This window comes from Lonchura striata, chromosome 5, assembly GCF_050655825.1.
Source record: "Lonchura striata isolate lonStrDom1 chromosome 5, ASM5065582v1, whole genome shotgun sequence".
NCBI classification, from domain to species: domain Eukaryota; kingdom Metazoa; phylum Chordata; class Aves; order Passeriformes; family Estrildidae; genus Lonchura; species Lonchura striata.
Window position 1 is genome coordinate 23,853,377 of NC_140707.1, and position 17,647 is coordinate 23,871,023.

At 36.6% G+C, this 17,647-nt stretch overlaps 1 protein-coding gene across 8 annotated transcripts in view; it reads left to right on the forward strand.

The window, feature by feature from the left end:
* INSC (INSC spindle orientation adaptor protein) overlaps positions 1 to 17,647 on the forward strand; it is a 139,943-nt gene that overhangs the window by 33,887 nt on the left and 88,409 nt on the right. For 4 of the 8 annotated variants that reach the window (XM_085580131.1, XM_085580132.1, XM_085580130.1 and 1 more), the window contains exon 2: positions 8,019 to 8,112. The exons of 1 other annotated variant lie outside the window; for it this stretch is intronic. In XM_085580131.1, the coding sequence (XP_085436257.1) occupies positions 8,060 to 8,112 (53 nt within the window). In that variant the 5' untranslated portion in view covers positions 8,019 to 8,059. Of the gene's footprint in view, positions 1 to 6,815; positions 8,113 to 17,647 lie in introns of those variants that run through there. 3 more of the 8 variants (XM_085580133.1, XM_085580134.1, XM_077783777.2) reach the window with 3 other exon arrangements.

Sequence of the window (17,647 nt, forward strand, 5' to 3'; positions counted from 1 at the left end):
TAGGGGAAGGACTTTTTAAAATTTCTTTTCATGTTAAGATCCTTTTGGAATTTTTGCATGTTTGTAGGGGCATAATGACTCTTAGTTCCAATTTCATTACACTTGGGAGAGTCATGTTATCTAATAACAGAAAACTGATATTCTATAGGCATTTCCTCTGGGCAGCACAGTCTAGACCTCTACGTTTGTACACTCTAAGGTGCAAAAATCTTCTATTTTCCCTTAAGCCCTGCACAGTGGCTGGTTGAAAGAACAGCCTTTTTATTTCTGATCTCTCTACATGGAGACCAGATGAAATCCTGGCTGTGGTGTCAGGGTAAATGAGATCATAGCAGGGCAATTTCCCTTGAGGTCATTTATTGTCAGCACAAACCTCTGATCTCTAATACCAGCCCAGGAAGGATACCTGCTGGAGTGAATCCAGAGGAGGACCAAAAGACTTTTACAGGAATGGAACACCTCTCCTGTCAGGAGGCTGAAAGAATTGGAATTTTTCAGCCTGGAGGAGAGAAGGCTCTGGGGAGAACTTGGAGCAGCCTTCCAATACTGGAAGGGAGCCTAAAAGAGCTGGAGGGGGACTTTCTACAAAGGCACATAGTACTAGGATGAGGACTTTAAACTGAGGACAAGTTTTAGATTAAATATTGGGATAAAATTCTTTACTGTAAGGGCGGTAAGGCACCAGGAGATGTTGCCCAGAGTTGTGGATTGCTCATCCCTGGAAGTGTTCAAGGCCAGGCTGGATGGGGCTCTGAGCAGCCTGGTCTACTGGACCCCCCAGAATTACATGGTAGCAGCTGGCATTAATGCTGCCCTGAGGACCAGTAAATGTTTTTATATGTTATTTATTCTGCACCACATGAAAGGTAAAATATAGCTCTGGAGTGCCCCAACTTTGACACTTCTTACTTATTTGGCTCCTGAACTTTAAAATTAAATTATTTTCCAGTGAAACTCCTCTAAAATGCTAATTGCTAGAAATATGACCACTAATCAGTTTGTTTCCATAATACTGCCAGCTATAGAAATTGGTGTGCCCCTTGCATAAGGTGAGATTTTAGAGATTTTGATAAGATTTAAAAAACCCGAAAGATGCCATGTGGCTGTTCCAGTGGCCTGTTGCCTAAAATAATTTTGGTGGGGTGTGGGTGAAAATTCATCAAATCTGTTATGCCCTTCTTTAGCTCCTTATTTTAAATATTTTCATAATGTAATCAATGATGATGGAAGCTCCACTTTTCTTGATATTTTGTATTTTAATGGGAAAATTTGTTAAAGATGCATTGTAAGAAAACTCATGTCTTGGCAAGAGGACTTACTGTGCTATGTGTGATGATTGATCTCCTCTCTTTTTAATCTTGGAGAATGCTGAATTACCTGGATAAATATGTTCTACTTAGTGTGTTTCATATGCTCCACTATCTAAAAGAAATGGAAGGAGCAGTCCCATACATCTTGCTTTCAAAGCAGGATTTTGCCTTGTGGAGATCATAAACATCTTTTTTTTTTTAATGTTCAAGGAGATTAAAAAAAAACCCCAAAAACCAGGAAGTGAATTAAGGAATTCCTCTGTATGTGGAGAAATGGTACTGACTTCAGATTTGTTTTTTTCTTCCACCCTCAAGGGTCTACACAATAATATTCCTTGTCTGTAGTTTTCAGGATGGCCTATTTGACTGAGGTAGATCTTTATTTGTTTCTCCCTCTCCACTGCCCTGGATATTTCCAAGGTATAGATGTGCAAAACAAGACTAAAATATTCAGAAATATTCAGAAGAAAAAAATAGCACAAACTTGAGCTTACACGAATAACTACATCAGATATATGTGTATATATACACACACATGCCAAACCTCCATATGTATTATAATTTATACTTCAAAAATATTTAATGTAATAGAAAATTATAAATGAACATATAATACATATTTTTACAGTTATGAATATAGAAGTGAAATATTAAGAAAATATTTAAATAAACATATGATAATAAATATGTATATATATTTTTATATGTGTTGGACAGGTTGGATGAGGTTGTGGACAACCTGATCTAGTGGAAGGTAACCCTACAGAAACCTGGAGAGGGGTTGGAACTAGGTGATATTTAAGGTACCTTCCAGAACAAACTCTTTTATGATCTATTAGAGGGAATATTTTAGAATACAGAAAGCAGAGAGAAAAGAGGGGAAAAAATATGCCATAAGAATAAAACCCCTCTGTGACTGAAAATTAATGTATGCTTCAGATTGTTCTTGAAGTGTAAGGCATAAACTATTCAGCAGAGCTTCCTCTCTGATTATTGGTTCTGCAAGAGCCACTGCCATGAATGAATGCCATAGGTAGTGCCTTTTCCCACCACTCCCTCCTAGTTTTAATTTTGCATTCTCGGAGTGTGGTTCATAGGTCTTTGTATATGATCCCATGCTAGTGCAACCCATTTTAATGCACCACTTGAAGGGCTCTTCATTATTTTTGCTCCTGGTTTTATGGTTTCTTAGATTTGTGACACCCAGCTTAATTTTGAGTTGGCTCTTACAATTGTAATTAATTCTTGCCTATGTAAGTTTCATAATGCAGAATGATACAGGATCTTGAGTCCTTAAATGGTTAGTGTGGAAAAACTTCTGATGGGCTGGATGTGTTGCTGAAGGACAGAATGTATGTATTTACTTTCTGACCCCTCATATAAATGCTGTCAGAATTTTGCTCTTAATTTGATTTGTGGCATTCCATTAACAGTTATTCTGTGTATAGAAGAATAATAACTAATGATTCCCAGACTCCCAGAATTGTAAAATAAGGGCAAGCACTGTTTGGCAGAGAAGAGATTGTACTTTAGTACAGACAGGAACCGTTCATATTAATCAAGGGATATCTGGTCTGAAATGACTTTTAGCTAATAACTTCTTTTTCTTAGGTTAACCATATTGCTCATAGGTAGCATGCTCTTTTAATTCAGGTGATTATTAATAGTCAGAGGCTAGATGTGTGGATTTCTGTCTCTTTCAGAAAAAGAGAAATTATGCTCTTGATTGACCTTATTTTAAGATATTTTTAGTGTTGAAATTATGATGTTAGGGGTTAGAAAGGGCATGGTGGAAGTTCACAGATTTGCCCTTTTATTTGAGCATTTGCAAGGGTGAACATGTGTGACATGAATGAGCTCAAAAATGTGAATTTAATTGTCTGAAGTTTCAGAGCTTAATTATAAAGGACATCATTTTGTGATAGAGAACTTTAGGGTCATCTGTAGTAGAAGAAAATGAATAAGACTGAATTCACCTGGAAAACATGCTGTTACCTTGAAACTTTTGGATAGTGGATGCTGTTCCTAAAAGAATCCTTATACTAAAACCCTCCTAATATCTAGTTAAATATAAGGTAACATATTGAATGATGGAGAAGAAATTTAAACTGTGAGATTCTACAAGTTGCAATTTGCTTTCCTAGCAGAAATAACATGTTTTGCATGGTGCTAAAAAGCACTGTGGCTCTGTAGAAGCTGCTCTCCATTGCTAAACAGGCAGGAGCAACAGGAGGCTCCCAGCATGGAGTTCTTGAAAGGCAGGAGGGGTTTGTCCTGGAGCAGTGGGATAACAGCTTCCAGCTGCACCACTCTGCTAAGGAGATGCTGCACAGGTTTCCCCTGTGCTGCCAAGCCTGGTCTGAGTTGGGATGAGACTTCTCCTCCTCTATTTTACAGGTGGGCTGTTTGACAGGTTTCTGAGATGTTTTTAGTTCTCTGTCAGTTGCTGGCAGTGCCTGGTGCCTGTCTGTGAGCAAGATCCCTCTTCCTGCTTATGTGGTTTTGGGGATTTTGGCCATTAAAGTCATGCCCTTTGCTGGCACTTTGCTGATTTCTGAGAGCAACGCTTTCGAGTTTTTTCAGATGTGATGCTTTATTCTCTCCTGAACTGTTCTCTGAAAAAAGCTTTTGGCTGATTGTATTGGATGGGATTGAAATGTAGTTTGTGCTGTGCTTATCTACATATATTCCTTGAGGAAATAACATCTCAAAACCTAATTCAGTGTTGAAATCACAAAGAATAAAATGCAGGACACCAGAGCCTGCTGCCTTGAATATATGTAATTCCACATGTATGTGCTGCTACCTACCAGAGGAGTCAAATTGTAAGTCAGCATTTACATTGTGATACAAGGCTGTGTGCAGATGTAAAGCCCTGTATAAAATGTTAAATAAAAGGCTTCATAATAGTCCAGGAATACAACTTTATCATTTCAGTGTGTCACTAAGGCTTCTACCAAAATGACCAATATTGCAAACTACAAGCAGTGGGTTTTTTGGCTTATTTTGATTTTTTTTTTTTTTTTTTTTTTTTTTTTTTTTGTACAAATTTACCTGGACAGCAACTCCAATGAGCTGTGGGCCTAATCATTGGTCATGGAAAGAAATATTTTCAGTGGAAAAAGAAAATTAGCCTCTCCTACAGAAGGCTACTGATGTTATCTATTATTTTATATATATACTTAACAGAAGTGAGTGCATGTGTAATATCTCCACAGTCAGCTGGAGCAGAGGACTTTGTTTTTAGGAGCACTGGCTAGAGCTGATTGTGTTGTGGACTTGAATAAAAAGCAGAATTAACCAAAGAGAAGGACTCATCAGCTCTCTCTAGCCTTTGCTAGGAAGTACATTTGTCTTGGTCTTACCTGGAAAGGAGAATGAGAGCACTGGAAACTGAGCAGTGTCTGCCATGGAGCTCTAATTGCCAGCAGGTGGAGGAGGCACTCCAAGCAGCACCAGAAGCCATTTCACAAATCACTGGTGTTCCAACCTCTGTTGTGGTCCTGGGGGTACAGTGGATCCTCTGGCAAAGTGCTAGGGGAGAGGATTTCCTCATCTTGCCGACATTAATTTGGGATTAAAGATCTGAGCTAATATCTAATCATAGTCTTGAGCCAGACAGTTTGGTTAAGATATTCTTGTGGCATTTTGTTATTGTTCCTGGAGCATAAGCAACCTCTAAGTAGGAGTTGATAATGTTTTTAAAGGCTCTCAGACATAATATAAAAGTGTGCTTTGTGGGAAGACAGCATATAAAAACTTGTATTTTTGTCAGGTTTCTAATTTATGGGGAACAAGGATATGCAATAATCTAATTTATGTCTGTGTACATTATGTCACTGATTGCAAGAATTGGCATACAAGCAGGTGCTTTGATTTGTATGTGCAGAAATTGGTAGTAGGCTGAGCTAATGGTGAAGTAGATGTAGCTTGCCAGAGGAAGCTGAAGCTTTAGATTTGATTTAGTGTTGGTAACATGAGAAGGCAAATCCATGTCTAACGCTGAGCAGAAAGATATGTTTAGTGTCCATGAAATCTGTAATTCCACAGGCTAAAATATTGGGGTTTTTTTTATCCTTTAAATGACAAGATTTAGGGGGGGAAATTAATTTTGGAGATTAAGGTTTTATGTGGATGTGTTCAGCTTTAAGGATATCTCCTCTAAATGAAGACGGTGATTATTGCGATATTTGGCTGTTTCCAGTAAATGTGATTGTACAATAGTCTGTATCTTGTAATCTTAAATATCTTTCAAAAAGATAAAATATTCTACTAGTGGAAATGAAGATAGCTCATTTATTCAATTTGCTAGTGAAATCTGTATATCATGCACTAAATGCTTTAAAATCCCCCTCCTCCTGCCCCTCAAAATAAGTTCATTTTTCAAATCTTAGAGTGTCACAGGAGAATACATACTAATATTTTCATACTTGGGTGTGTGAACCTCCAGTCAAAACCTATGAAATATCTGTAATCTTTTTAAACCAGAGATTTCAGTATCAATTAAACTATTTTTAATGTGGTTTTGTTGGTGTTGGTTTTGGCTTTTTTAAAATAGATTCTTCTCTTCTATTTCAGTCTTACATCATGCATCTAAAGAAGGATTAAATAATAAATAATTATTTAATTATTAAATTAAATAATTTATTTATTTAATAAATTAAATTAAAATAAATTAATTTTAAATTAATTAAATTAATATTAAATTAAATTAAGTTTGTTATTTCCAGGAAAACCTAGGAACACAGAAACACAGGATGACACTATCACCAGAGCAATCTGCTGCTAACAGTGGACAGACAGAGCATGTGAACCCATTATGTTGGTTATAATACTTTTATGTGCTCAGGACGTGTTTGGGAGTTCTTGGGGAAAAAACAAGGACATGCATTAGTAATGAGATCAGTTTGCTAGGAAAGGGAGTGAGGACCACTCTGTGGCAATTAAGAGCAATTTGGGGTGGCAAAGATCTTGAATGCTGGCTGACTCAGCTCCCACAGTGCAGCCAATAACCAAATAGCAGATTTTCACAAGCAGCTACATCAAAAACACTCTGCTTCAGCTGGTGACACAAACAACAGTAATTTCCTGTGTAAAGTATTTCCTCTAGTAGTGAGATTCATTGATTCCAGTTTTGTTTTTTTTTTTTTTCGCATCTAAGAAAGCGTAATTTTCCCACTGTTCCTGTCTCCTTGCCCAAATGAATCCATTTTCCCCTTCTTCTTCCTGAGTCATGGATAAATCTTCCTTCAAACATTTTGCCTTAGTTTTCTTCTAGCCATGTGTGTGAGTGAAAATGATTTCACCTTTTTTGGTAGAATAAATCCTCTATGATTTTTGTTGTGGATATGCTTTGACCTATAGTAGGTAGTGCTCTAATGTAAGAGAGGCTAATTAAAGGAAGAGGGAAAGGAGCAGAACTCTTCCTTTTGTGAAAATGAGGAGTCCTTCCTCTCCTTTCTTGCTTTTTTTTTTTTTTTTTTTTTTTTTTTTTTTTTACTAGTGCACTAAAACTTGGCTCCATTTCTTGGTCAGTAGGTATAAAAGGAAATCATGGAGGAGAAAAATGTGTGCAGCCTTGTACGGCAACAGCATTTAAAATGTACTAAAAAATGAAATTGTCTCACATGGGAGGGCCAAATACTTCAGTAACTTAGGACCTTTCTGTAAATGTAGTACTTAACAATCCTGAAATCATGTTGCAGAATAACTAGGGCTGGAAGGGGCCTCACTTGGAATCTTTCTCACAATGACATGAGGAATTACTATAATACTCATTAGATTTTCTCTAGCATTCAAGTTAATATAAAATAAATGAGGCTAAATAGTACCTCAATACTAACTCAGAAATGCTCAACCCAGATGGCTCTGACTGTGCAGTAGTGCAGGATCTTCAGAAATATGCAAACCCTACTTTGTTTTTGCTGTGAAATGTACTTAATGGCCTTGGTTAACTGCTGGAGTGGTGGAAAAGGAGACTTTTTGTCACAATCTGTGGTATTGATGATTCCGAGATTGTAGAAAGCCTCTGTCTTTTTGCCCCGCTGCCAAAGAAGAAATCATAATTTGTCTGTGCTGTTTTCAAGGTTGTTTATTCTGTTTATCTCTAACATGTTCTGCTGCCCTGCCCAGCTCTGTCCTGCAGGGCAGCGTGTGGGGCTCTGCCCTCAGTGGGATGTTACAGACATTAAATACCAGAAACTCCCTGTGCTGGATTTACAATAATGTGCCAATATCTATCATCTACATTGAACAGTGTGTCCCCAGCCTAAACCAATAGAAAAATGCCAACACCACAGTGAAACATGGAGGGCATGAAGAAGGAGAAAAAGGACAAGATACACCCAATTTCCTCCATCTTGTCCCCTTTGGACCCCTTATCTAGAATCCTAAAATTTTACTTTTGCACCTGTGCCACACTTTATTATTACTTATATCAAACACTCAGAGCTTGTAATTCATCCTGTAAGATTGAAAACTGTTTTCCATGGCCAGAGATCACAGACAGTGTCTCTGGGGGCTCTGTACAGGGGGGTTCCTGACCCCCTGCCAGGGTCCCAGGGCAGCCAGAGGGAAGCCCTGGATTCTGACAACTTTTTATTTGTTTTAATGAGCTCTCTCCACAGAAGAGCAGGAAAAGGCCATGCCAGCCTGGGCTGAAGATGCCTGAGTTATCATAGGTTTACTAAATGACTGTTTTCTTTCTAGATTCCAGCCTATGGAGAAGTGCACATAAGAACAGGATAAATATGGCTTTTAAGGGCGAGGACCACTTAGATTCCCTTTCCTTACCAGTTCAGCGGTAAGTGGTACACTCTATCATCCAGATTTGAGTGATTAAATGGTTCTGAGGCAGCAGCTGCACTTTCCTCTGAGGCTCTGAAGATACTTAAAGGCTCATTTTTAAACCCAGTAGTATTCCTATAGAATTTGTAGAATGAATGTGGAAATTTGAGATATATTTCTTAAGGCATTTGGAAATTTGTATACCTGGAGTGTGGTAAATCATGGCAGTGTTTCTGCAGCCATCATTTTAAATGGATAATCATGTTTGCAGTAGACTGTGCTTACTGGACTGCTTCTTAGTCATGATGGAAATGGCTGGAACCCTCTGCACTCTGTGAAGACTGCTGAAAGCTATAAATGAGAATTTGTTTAGCATGGTTGACTTTGTTTTATATTTTGACAAAGAGCTGCACTCAGTGGGGCAATTCTCTATAGAGAAATTGAAAAATAAATAAATAAGTACTCTCCCTCACCCACAATAAAATAAAAAGCTGCTATTTTTTTTTGTTTCTTTTCATTTTGAGAAATAATCTTTTTTTTTTTTCCTACTACAGATTAGGTTTATTTCAGATAAAGTCCCTGTAAGAAACAGGCAGACTGAAGTTGTCAGTGGTAAGAAAGGTGAAGGATCAGATAATGTTGGAACTGAAAATAAGAAAAGGTGTCTTTATGCTAAGAATTCAGCAGTAAGAACACAGAATGGACTAGATAAAGTTCAGAAACTGTACAAAATGCTCCTTTTGATTGTTAGAAAAAAACCCCAACATAATAGCTTTCCCAAAGAAATGGAATTTTTATGAGATTAAGTAATTTCTCTGGGTTAGAGAAATGAGTGATATGGCTCCTATAGGACATTTAAAAGGATGAAGTGAATTTTCAAAATAACAAGATTCAAATATTCTTAATTTGTTATTGTTCCTGTATCCAAAGATAGGATTTATGTTTGTCTGAGTATTCCAGTTCATGTTCCCTCTCTTTGTGAGAGGGGCTTGAATTAACTTGAGGTCATGTGAACAGGGGAAAAGTATCTTAAATCCAGCTGAGGTAAATCCTGTGTAGGACCACAACCATGCCTTGCTTCATGTTGAGGTCATAATCTTTCATGAGTAAAAGCAGGCAGGTCCCTCAGCAAGAATATCAGTCTCCATAGGAAAAGTGTACCATAAATATGCAAAGAGATTCCAAGTGTTTCCACAGTGATCACTGGAGTCAGCAGTTATTTTGGCTGTATAAGGAATTTAAAACTGGGGCCTTAAATCAAGTCTCAGTTCTTCATGAATTGTTGTTTACACACTTTCCTTAGATTTTATGGGAAATCACAACTTGTGCTGGAGTCCCTGGAGTACTGAGTCACGGTGTTAATGGTTTTCTAACACACTGTCAGGGCTTCTGTCTCTAATTGATATCTAGACTGCTATGGATACAGTATTTCAAGCTATGCAGTATCCTGAGGAAAAACAAATTATTGTTACAGAAACTTTTTTTTTCTATTTCAATGAGTTAGGAACTTAAGTGATGATTTTGTCTCTTAGGAGAGAAAACAATTGGAACTAGATCACTTTTATAATTTGCTTACTCTCTAAAAGCTGTGTTCCCATGTAAAGCACCTTACAGGACCATAAAAATTACCTGTTTTCATCAATGAGGGCCAGTTCACTATAGCATGTGAGGCGTGTGTGTTTCTTAGAGATGCACATAAACCCATTCTGAAATAGTGTAGCTTTAGGAAAATGTCAGTACCCTTTCCTTATCTTTACAAGATGCAAGATATTCTTCTCTTTATAATAGATGATGGGCTTTAACATTGGCTTTTCCATCTAGAATAAAACCTACCTTTCACTTATGCCCCTGCCCTTCGTCCTGTGTAATGAATGTTCATTGGCCTGCTTGTTTTCTGTGAGTTAAAATTGCAGTTTACACAGGCTTTTTCATTGTAGACATGGGTTTTTTTATACTTACCATATTGCATGGTAAACTAAACATAAGACGGTGCTGAATCAGAAGTCGTTCAACTAAAGAGAGAACACCAAAAGTGGAATAAGATGTTCTGGCTTCTGGGATTATGTGTTCAGTTCAGGGCTGCAACTGGAATAATACAGTACAATTTGAATTTTTTTAAAAAGAATAAATTATCATCTTTTATCAAAATTAGGTTAAAAAAATCCAACCACAATTGTCATTACCAGTTTTCCCTCTTCCTCATAAAAACCTTCCAACCCCAAAATATCAACCAAATAAAACCAGAATAAAATTAACAAAACAAACTGAAGAAAAACCTAATCCTGAATATGAGTCAGATGCATGCACCAGCAGCTTATAAAGCCAGCTGTATCTTGGGCTACATCAAAAGAAGCAGCATAGGGCTTTGAGCAACCTGGTCTGGTGGAAGATGACCCTGCCCATGGCAGGTGGGATGGAACCAGATCATCTTTCAAGACCCTTTCAACCCAAACCATTCTGTGATTCCATTATTTGATTAAAATAGCTCTCTGGTTTTCAGGTAGCAATCTAAAGCTATTTCCAGAACTCCAGGAGCATCCATGAAGGACTGGGCACAATGGTTTTTTTTTTTTTTTCCCACAACACTGTTCAGTACATTGCTGTGTGCCCAGTAGGGATAGAAGTACTACTTGAAATGATGCAGAAACCTTTATGGAAATAGAAGGAAAAAATAATTGTCTATGTTTGGTATTAATTGGCATTTAGATAACATTTGTTGAAAGATGCGACTTGAAACAGAAGCAAGAAAAATTCATTATTTTATACTGCAGGAACTGCATTGATTCTTGTTTCTATGCCTAATCAAGATGACAAATTTGGAGAACTTTATGGAACATATGGACATATGAAATGAAAAACAGTTAGGTCTATAGTCCCAGAAGAGAATATTGTTTAAAAAAAAAAAAAAGGGAAAAAAAAAGACCCCTTAATAAAGTAAGAGGATTTCTGTCTTATCAGGAGCTGAATAATTTCAGGGATCATTCACATCACATTTTGTTTCTATTTTGAGTTCACATAGATATTTTGAGGGTTAAGGCATGTGCAGAACCCTTCATTATATTTAATATTGTGTTCTTATGGGGCTGTTAGGAAAAAATGGATCCATCTATTGGTCTCTCTCTGCTGAGTGTCTAAAATGTCTCAGTACTCAATATATGATGCAGCGCTCTGAATCAAAGGCAGTGACATTTGGTTATCCTATCATAGAAAGTGAATTCTGACTAAAATGGCATCTGTATTTTTTCCTTGATCTTGCCAATGATGTCATGCCCCTTGTATTCTGAGGTGATTGGAATCTGCAGGTTTTGATGCCATTTGTTTCCTGGCCCCGAATTCTGAGCAGTGAGTTGTTTGGTTGCATGGAAGCTCATTGAAATGTTTGCTGTTTCATTATCTTCCTATTTTCTTAGATATGAATCCCCAAGTGAAGGATTTCTAGGGATGTGAATTCCATGAATAAACACAAACAAAGGTTGTTCTCTTTTTTCTCCTGGTCTATTTTTATTTTAAACCACCTCAGTTCTTCTTAACTTTCTATTTCCAATCAGTGTGGCTTCTGTAGTTTGTAGCTACATCTCTGAGTGCTTGTTCTCACAAGATTTCTCTCATTTTTTTTTAATAACATTTCTTTTAGTCTTCAGTTATAAGACTGTGGTCCAGATATAATTAATAATGAAATTGTGTTTAAATAAAAGTACTTTAGATACTTTGTCTGATCAGGGACATCTTCTGTGAGTGCTGAATTCCTTCTGTTTCAATTTCCTACAGTGTTTGCTGCTGATAACGAAGGGTTTGTTCTGTATTTCTGGCTTTTTCCACCTGTGTCTGCAAACTGAACTTTCTGTCTAACAAGAACTCCATGAAAAGCAGAAAACAACATTGTATTTCTGGGTTTTGTATTGTACAAGATACTTGCTGTGCATAGGTCTTGCCCTTTTAATTAGAATCCTACATTTCTTATGATCAGTTTTATTTGGATTCCGTCAAGAACTTTGTTGTTGTGGCTCCTTGAAAGTTGTCAGATAAAGACTGGAAGACACTCTAGAAAGAAAAAAAAAAAGCAAGTTATTTGTAATATAGGAGCTAGAGCAGAAAATTTTCAGAGTTCCAAGTTCAGTGTTCTTACTTGGCTCTATGAATTGTTGCTTTGAGTTTTTAAAAACCATTTGAGAATTGAACGCTTGCTGGGGAATTGAAAATGTGTTTTGAAAAACTTCCTTTTGCAACAGGCTGTAGGAACAGATTATGGTAGGAGGAGGAAGGGTGCTTTGCTGGTAATGCAATAAAATTACCTTCTAGTGACAAGAAATAAAATCAATTATTGCATAGCTCAAGGCACTAATGATAGCTCATGTAATGACCTTGTATTCCTTTCCTTTCACTCAGTTTACCCCACCAGAATTCAGCAAATAATTTTATAGCTTCAGAAATGGAGTTCATCTTACTATGAAGCATTTTTTTACTTTAGTGATTTATATTGTACCTGTAACCAAACCAAAAGCTGAGTTGTTTGCATGGAGTTTTGATGATGGTTGTAAAACAGATTTGTGAATCTGTATGGTTCTTCTGGGAAGGATTTTCAGACATGCTAGCTGACTAAGTCCAAAGGGTGATGTTAGTAAAGCAGCAACTATTGATTTGCCATCATTTGGAGGCATTCATGAGGAATATGAACTCAACAGATTTTTTTTTTTTCCTTTGAATTCATGGGTAAAATATTTCTTTTCCTCTATTCAGGATGTTAAAGTGTAGGTCAGCAGTTTAGCTAGCAAGCAGAAAAAATAATTGCATTTCACTTGTACTTTGGGCATTTTTGGTGTCTGTAAGTCTGCCAGAATTCCAGATATTTCCTAACCTTTTCCTTCCGATAGTTTTATCATTAAATCTTTATATTTAGTTATATAATATTCTGTAGAAATATGTTATACTACTTCCCAGAGCTATGCTGTAAAATACTGCATGTTGAACTGTAGAAGTCACAAGAGAATTTTAGCTTTTAACCTGAGAGAGATTTGAGTTTGTCCACTATAATAATTGTCATGTTACGGTGATTTTAAAATGTGAACAAATTGATGAATTTAAACAATCTGTCTGACCGGCCTCAGTAGACCTTTCCTTCATTAACTTGGTATTTCATATTTGTGGATTGCTGCAAGTTGGAAAATACTTTTAAAAGATCAAGGACCATCATTCATCCTTAAAGATAATTAAGAATTTATTCCAAATCCCTTGTAAGGGTCAGTAACGTTTCATAGCATGTGGCACATGAGGACTGTATAGAGCTCAAGGCAGTACTGGTGTAGCTATATTATGGAAGAAATTTTGCCTCTTATTTTGAGAATGCATACTTTTGAAATGTGGGATTTTATTGAGGACCCTCTTCTCTTTTTGTATCTTGGAGAAAAAGCAGTTGCTGTCTGCACAGTGAATATCTCGTGTTTGGGCTTTGGTGTTCTTTTCAGAAATTAATTTCAATGAACCTATAAATTAATGTCTTTGAAATCACAGTGACAGGGCTGTGCCAGAGTGTTAGGTTACCTTATTTGCCTGACATGGATGACAGGTTCTGACTGCATCTTCACAAGCGTTGCATGAAGTTTTTATTGTGGCACCAAGATAGCAATCCTGTCAACTTTATATTCTCTATCTTGTTCTTCTATGGTTTATGGCTTTGACTCCATGGTTTCTGTTTCTCTGCTTTCACTGATGTTAGTGAAACAAAAAAATTTCAAACAATTCAGATGTTTGTGGTCTTTGTTTACATGAATTCAAATCTTCATCACAGTTATTTTTCTGTAGCACATTTCAGAGCAGATGCTGAGCAGGTTAAACCTCTGCCAGCACTCCTGTTGGAGTTCTCTGTTTTCAGAAGACAGACTTGCTGGTTATTTCTGTGTTAAATTAAAGACTTTACCTTGAGCATGGGAACCTTTGTTCTGGTTTGTTAATCTAACAATGAGAATGATGCATTGACACAAACACCCTGATTTCCTTTAGTCTACCAAATATTTTTATTGCAATTTGAAACTTTTTTGCTTTATGAAGGTAGAGGGATTCTTAGAAGTTTAGGATATTTTAAATGTGCTATTAGAATCTCATGGAATTTTAAAACTTGTAAAGTCATTTTATTCTTACTGTCATGTTAGTACTTTTACTCAGAATTTTATTTTTCCATTTTCTATTATGATAATGGTTTATATTTTATATTTCACTTAGCATTAACAGTATTCATTTTTAGGGCACAGATGTGTCCTATAAATTCTCTTTCTCAAAAAAAAAAAAAAAAGGCAAAGAGAAAAAAAGTGTTGGGGGGACAAAAGTCAAAACCTGAATCTGTTTAATTTTGGGGCAATATTAAGTGAAGGTCTTGCTTATTTACCATGCATCATTTGGAAAAAAAAAAAAAAAAAACCAAACTAAAATCCTATTATAACCCTGTCTTTTGGTTGAGTTGCTATGCAGTCATGTTATGCTTTTACATCATAATATTTCAGCCATGGGTAGCTTCTAGAAACCACAGTGTTGACTTCTGCATTGTCTTTGTGAGCTTCCTGGTGTTAAATAATGCTGAACACCAAGTGTGCACTTTCTGAACCCACTGTATTTGCTGTGGAGGAGGGACATGCAAAAGGAACCTCTCCCATAAAAAAAAACCTATATCAAGTTACCATGGTGGTCTGATCCTGTCCTGCTCTGATAATTTGGTTATGCAGGGAAGAATTTGCAAGTAAGAGTCTTCAGGATTGCAAGGTTAAGTAGTATTATCTGTAAACACTGCATTTTACAAGAAAAACACAGAACCTGCAGTGTCTAATCTTTGACTCCTTTACTTTCCAAGTCTTTGTGAACTTTGCAAATTATAGTAAAGACTGTCTTTGCTTTTCCTTTTATTATATTAAATTATTACTTGTTTTACTGAGGCACTTTGACTTTCTGTGTAGCTATATATATATGTCAGGTAATCCGAATTTAGTATTCTTGCTGGCATAATATTGGAAAAAATTGTATAGTTTTTTTTTGGAAGGGAAGAATATAGGACACCACCTGTGAAGTAAAAGAGAAATTTGTTAATGCCAAGGGAGTAAAAAAGTGCAAATTATTATCATAATAGGTAGACTATACTGAAATCAAATGGCATGCCATGGAACCAAAAGTTCCATTATTTTCTCTCCTTTTAGCAGTTAGGCTATATTGCTGTTATTTTCACATTTGTAATGTAGCTGAAATTATCCTAGTTAGCCCTGGAAAGAGCTCAAGGATGAAATCCTGTATTTTTGCTTAGTATATCCAATATATCTTTCCTGTACAACATTCTGGCTGCTTTGAAGCATTCTAGGGACCTTCCCCTTTACTGTGCTAAGACAGGGGAACAAACCAAGTCGTCCTCCTTAACAGAAATACAACTCTTCATGAAACTTGAAAACAACAAGCAGACTAATGAAGAGATCCTCAAACTCAAGGATTCAGGCCCACTGAATTAGTTCTTGACTTATTCTGAGAAAAGATGGTGTTCTGTGTGTGTTCAAAAGGGCAGTATGGTTTATTGAAACTGATTTAGCACTAGATATCACGCCCCCTGAGTCTCTCCTGGCTGTAATGCTGATTAATCTTCTTGCCTCAGGAAAACCACTTTACCTTCCCTTGTCTTTGTGTTCCAGCTCAACTGGAAACACCAAGGAAGTCCTTACTAGCCTGTCTCCATATATTTCTATTTCAGTGGTTCTTACACAGCACTATGTTATAAGTTCATGTGCCTTGTTATGCCTGCTGTGGGTGCAGCATCCTCCTGAAATGCAGCAAGTGGGGATGTTGAATATTACCTAGAAACTGCTTCCAGTAAATGTAAAGAATATGTTTCTCTTCACAAAACCCAGCTTGTTCCTTCCATATGTTACATTTTGTCATCATTTTCACAGTGGTGAGCTCATTAAACTCTCTTTACAACCATGGCCATAACAGAGACTGATGAATAAGTACCTATACCTTGATATTTCTGTGGTATTTTTCCACAATTAATTTTTAAAAAATTGATTCCTTCATTAAAGATATTTCAATAATTTAACTATGACTTGTCTTTTCAGTTGTTTAAGACAAATACTAGTACCATATGGTGTTAAATACAGTGTTTTTCTCTTCAGTTCATGTTTCCTGGGAATTTCTTCCTTATTTAATTGCCTGGTCTCTCTTAATCTGGTTTACTGTTGCCTGAGGGTGGTTGGGAGGATCTTGTAATCAGTTGTTCAGTAGCCTGTAGTGAGCAAATTTAAAAAAGCTATAAGGACAATGCCTCAACTTTGTAAATATTTTTCTTTGTTATTTGCCCTTTTTGACAAATAATATAATGATCTTAAAAATGTGCTGGTTGGTGTGACCCCATTTCTGGTCTCATTAAATTGGCTCGTGTCTGTTAGTGGTTGGGTTTATGAGCTCATATTAACCCTGAGGGATTTGGAGTGCAAACAGGAGTTTAATATTGAGCTGAAGTGTGACTGTTAACAATTCCAGTTGTTTTGTTTTGCTTCTCACAGTATTTCAGAGAACATGGTAAAATGAGAAAATATATACGCACATAAACATATATATTGTTTTATTTAGGGCAATACACATGAAGGACTATATGTCATATTTTACTTGTTTCTCAAGAAACAACTTTTAATTATCCTGCACATGTAAACTACGCTTCAGGTATTTGAATTTTGCATTTTGCTAATTGTTGATACTTTATAGTTAAATTTTGTCCAGGGCTATTGTGGAAACATAGAAAACATCTACATCAAGAATATAAAATTCTCTTCAATAAAAGTTATGGAAATATTTTTACAATATCTTAAATGTCAGCAGCACTGATATCAGGATAAAGATGAAACGAGCAAACCAGGGCAAGAAAGCTGAGAAAATTATCAAAGGAAAGAAGGAAGAATTAGGCAATGGTACCCAAGTAATTGAAGCTGTACAATGGATGGCACAATAGGTGAAAGGAAACTTTTGCGAAGTGCTTTAGAGTGAAAAACATCTTGTTCAGTATCAGCTGTGCACAAATCAGCATTTTGATGTGTTATGTGTTACACAACTTAACTCTGGGATAACTGTGGCAGTGGAAAGGGATGATAGCAAAGGGCAGGCAAATACTCTAATTGCAAAGCAGTGAAATCCACTAATGATGTGTATTTGGGTTGTTAACCTTGCCTGCCAGGATCTCAGAGTGAGGGAGCCTTTGTTTGTTTGCAGGCTGACTTGAATTCTGAGCCAGAGATTCTTATGCTTTGTGCCATTGATGCACAATGCCATTTTTTACTTTGTTTTTGATTGGTTTTAAGTTTAAATTCCAAGTTTCAAAATGAATTCACTGTAGTATTTAAAGTTAATATTTCAAGCATAAAATCTGCTATGCTGGCCTGTCTTTGAGGCTTAAAGGAAGTGGCCTTCTGAATATTGCAAGTGTCCAGCATGCAGCAGTGAAGAGTCCTTTATTCACAGGTGTTTGAGTTGGTTTCTCCATCTTGAGACTATCACTGAGGTCCTTAGGCTCCCAGATTTCAGGTAACAATCCT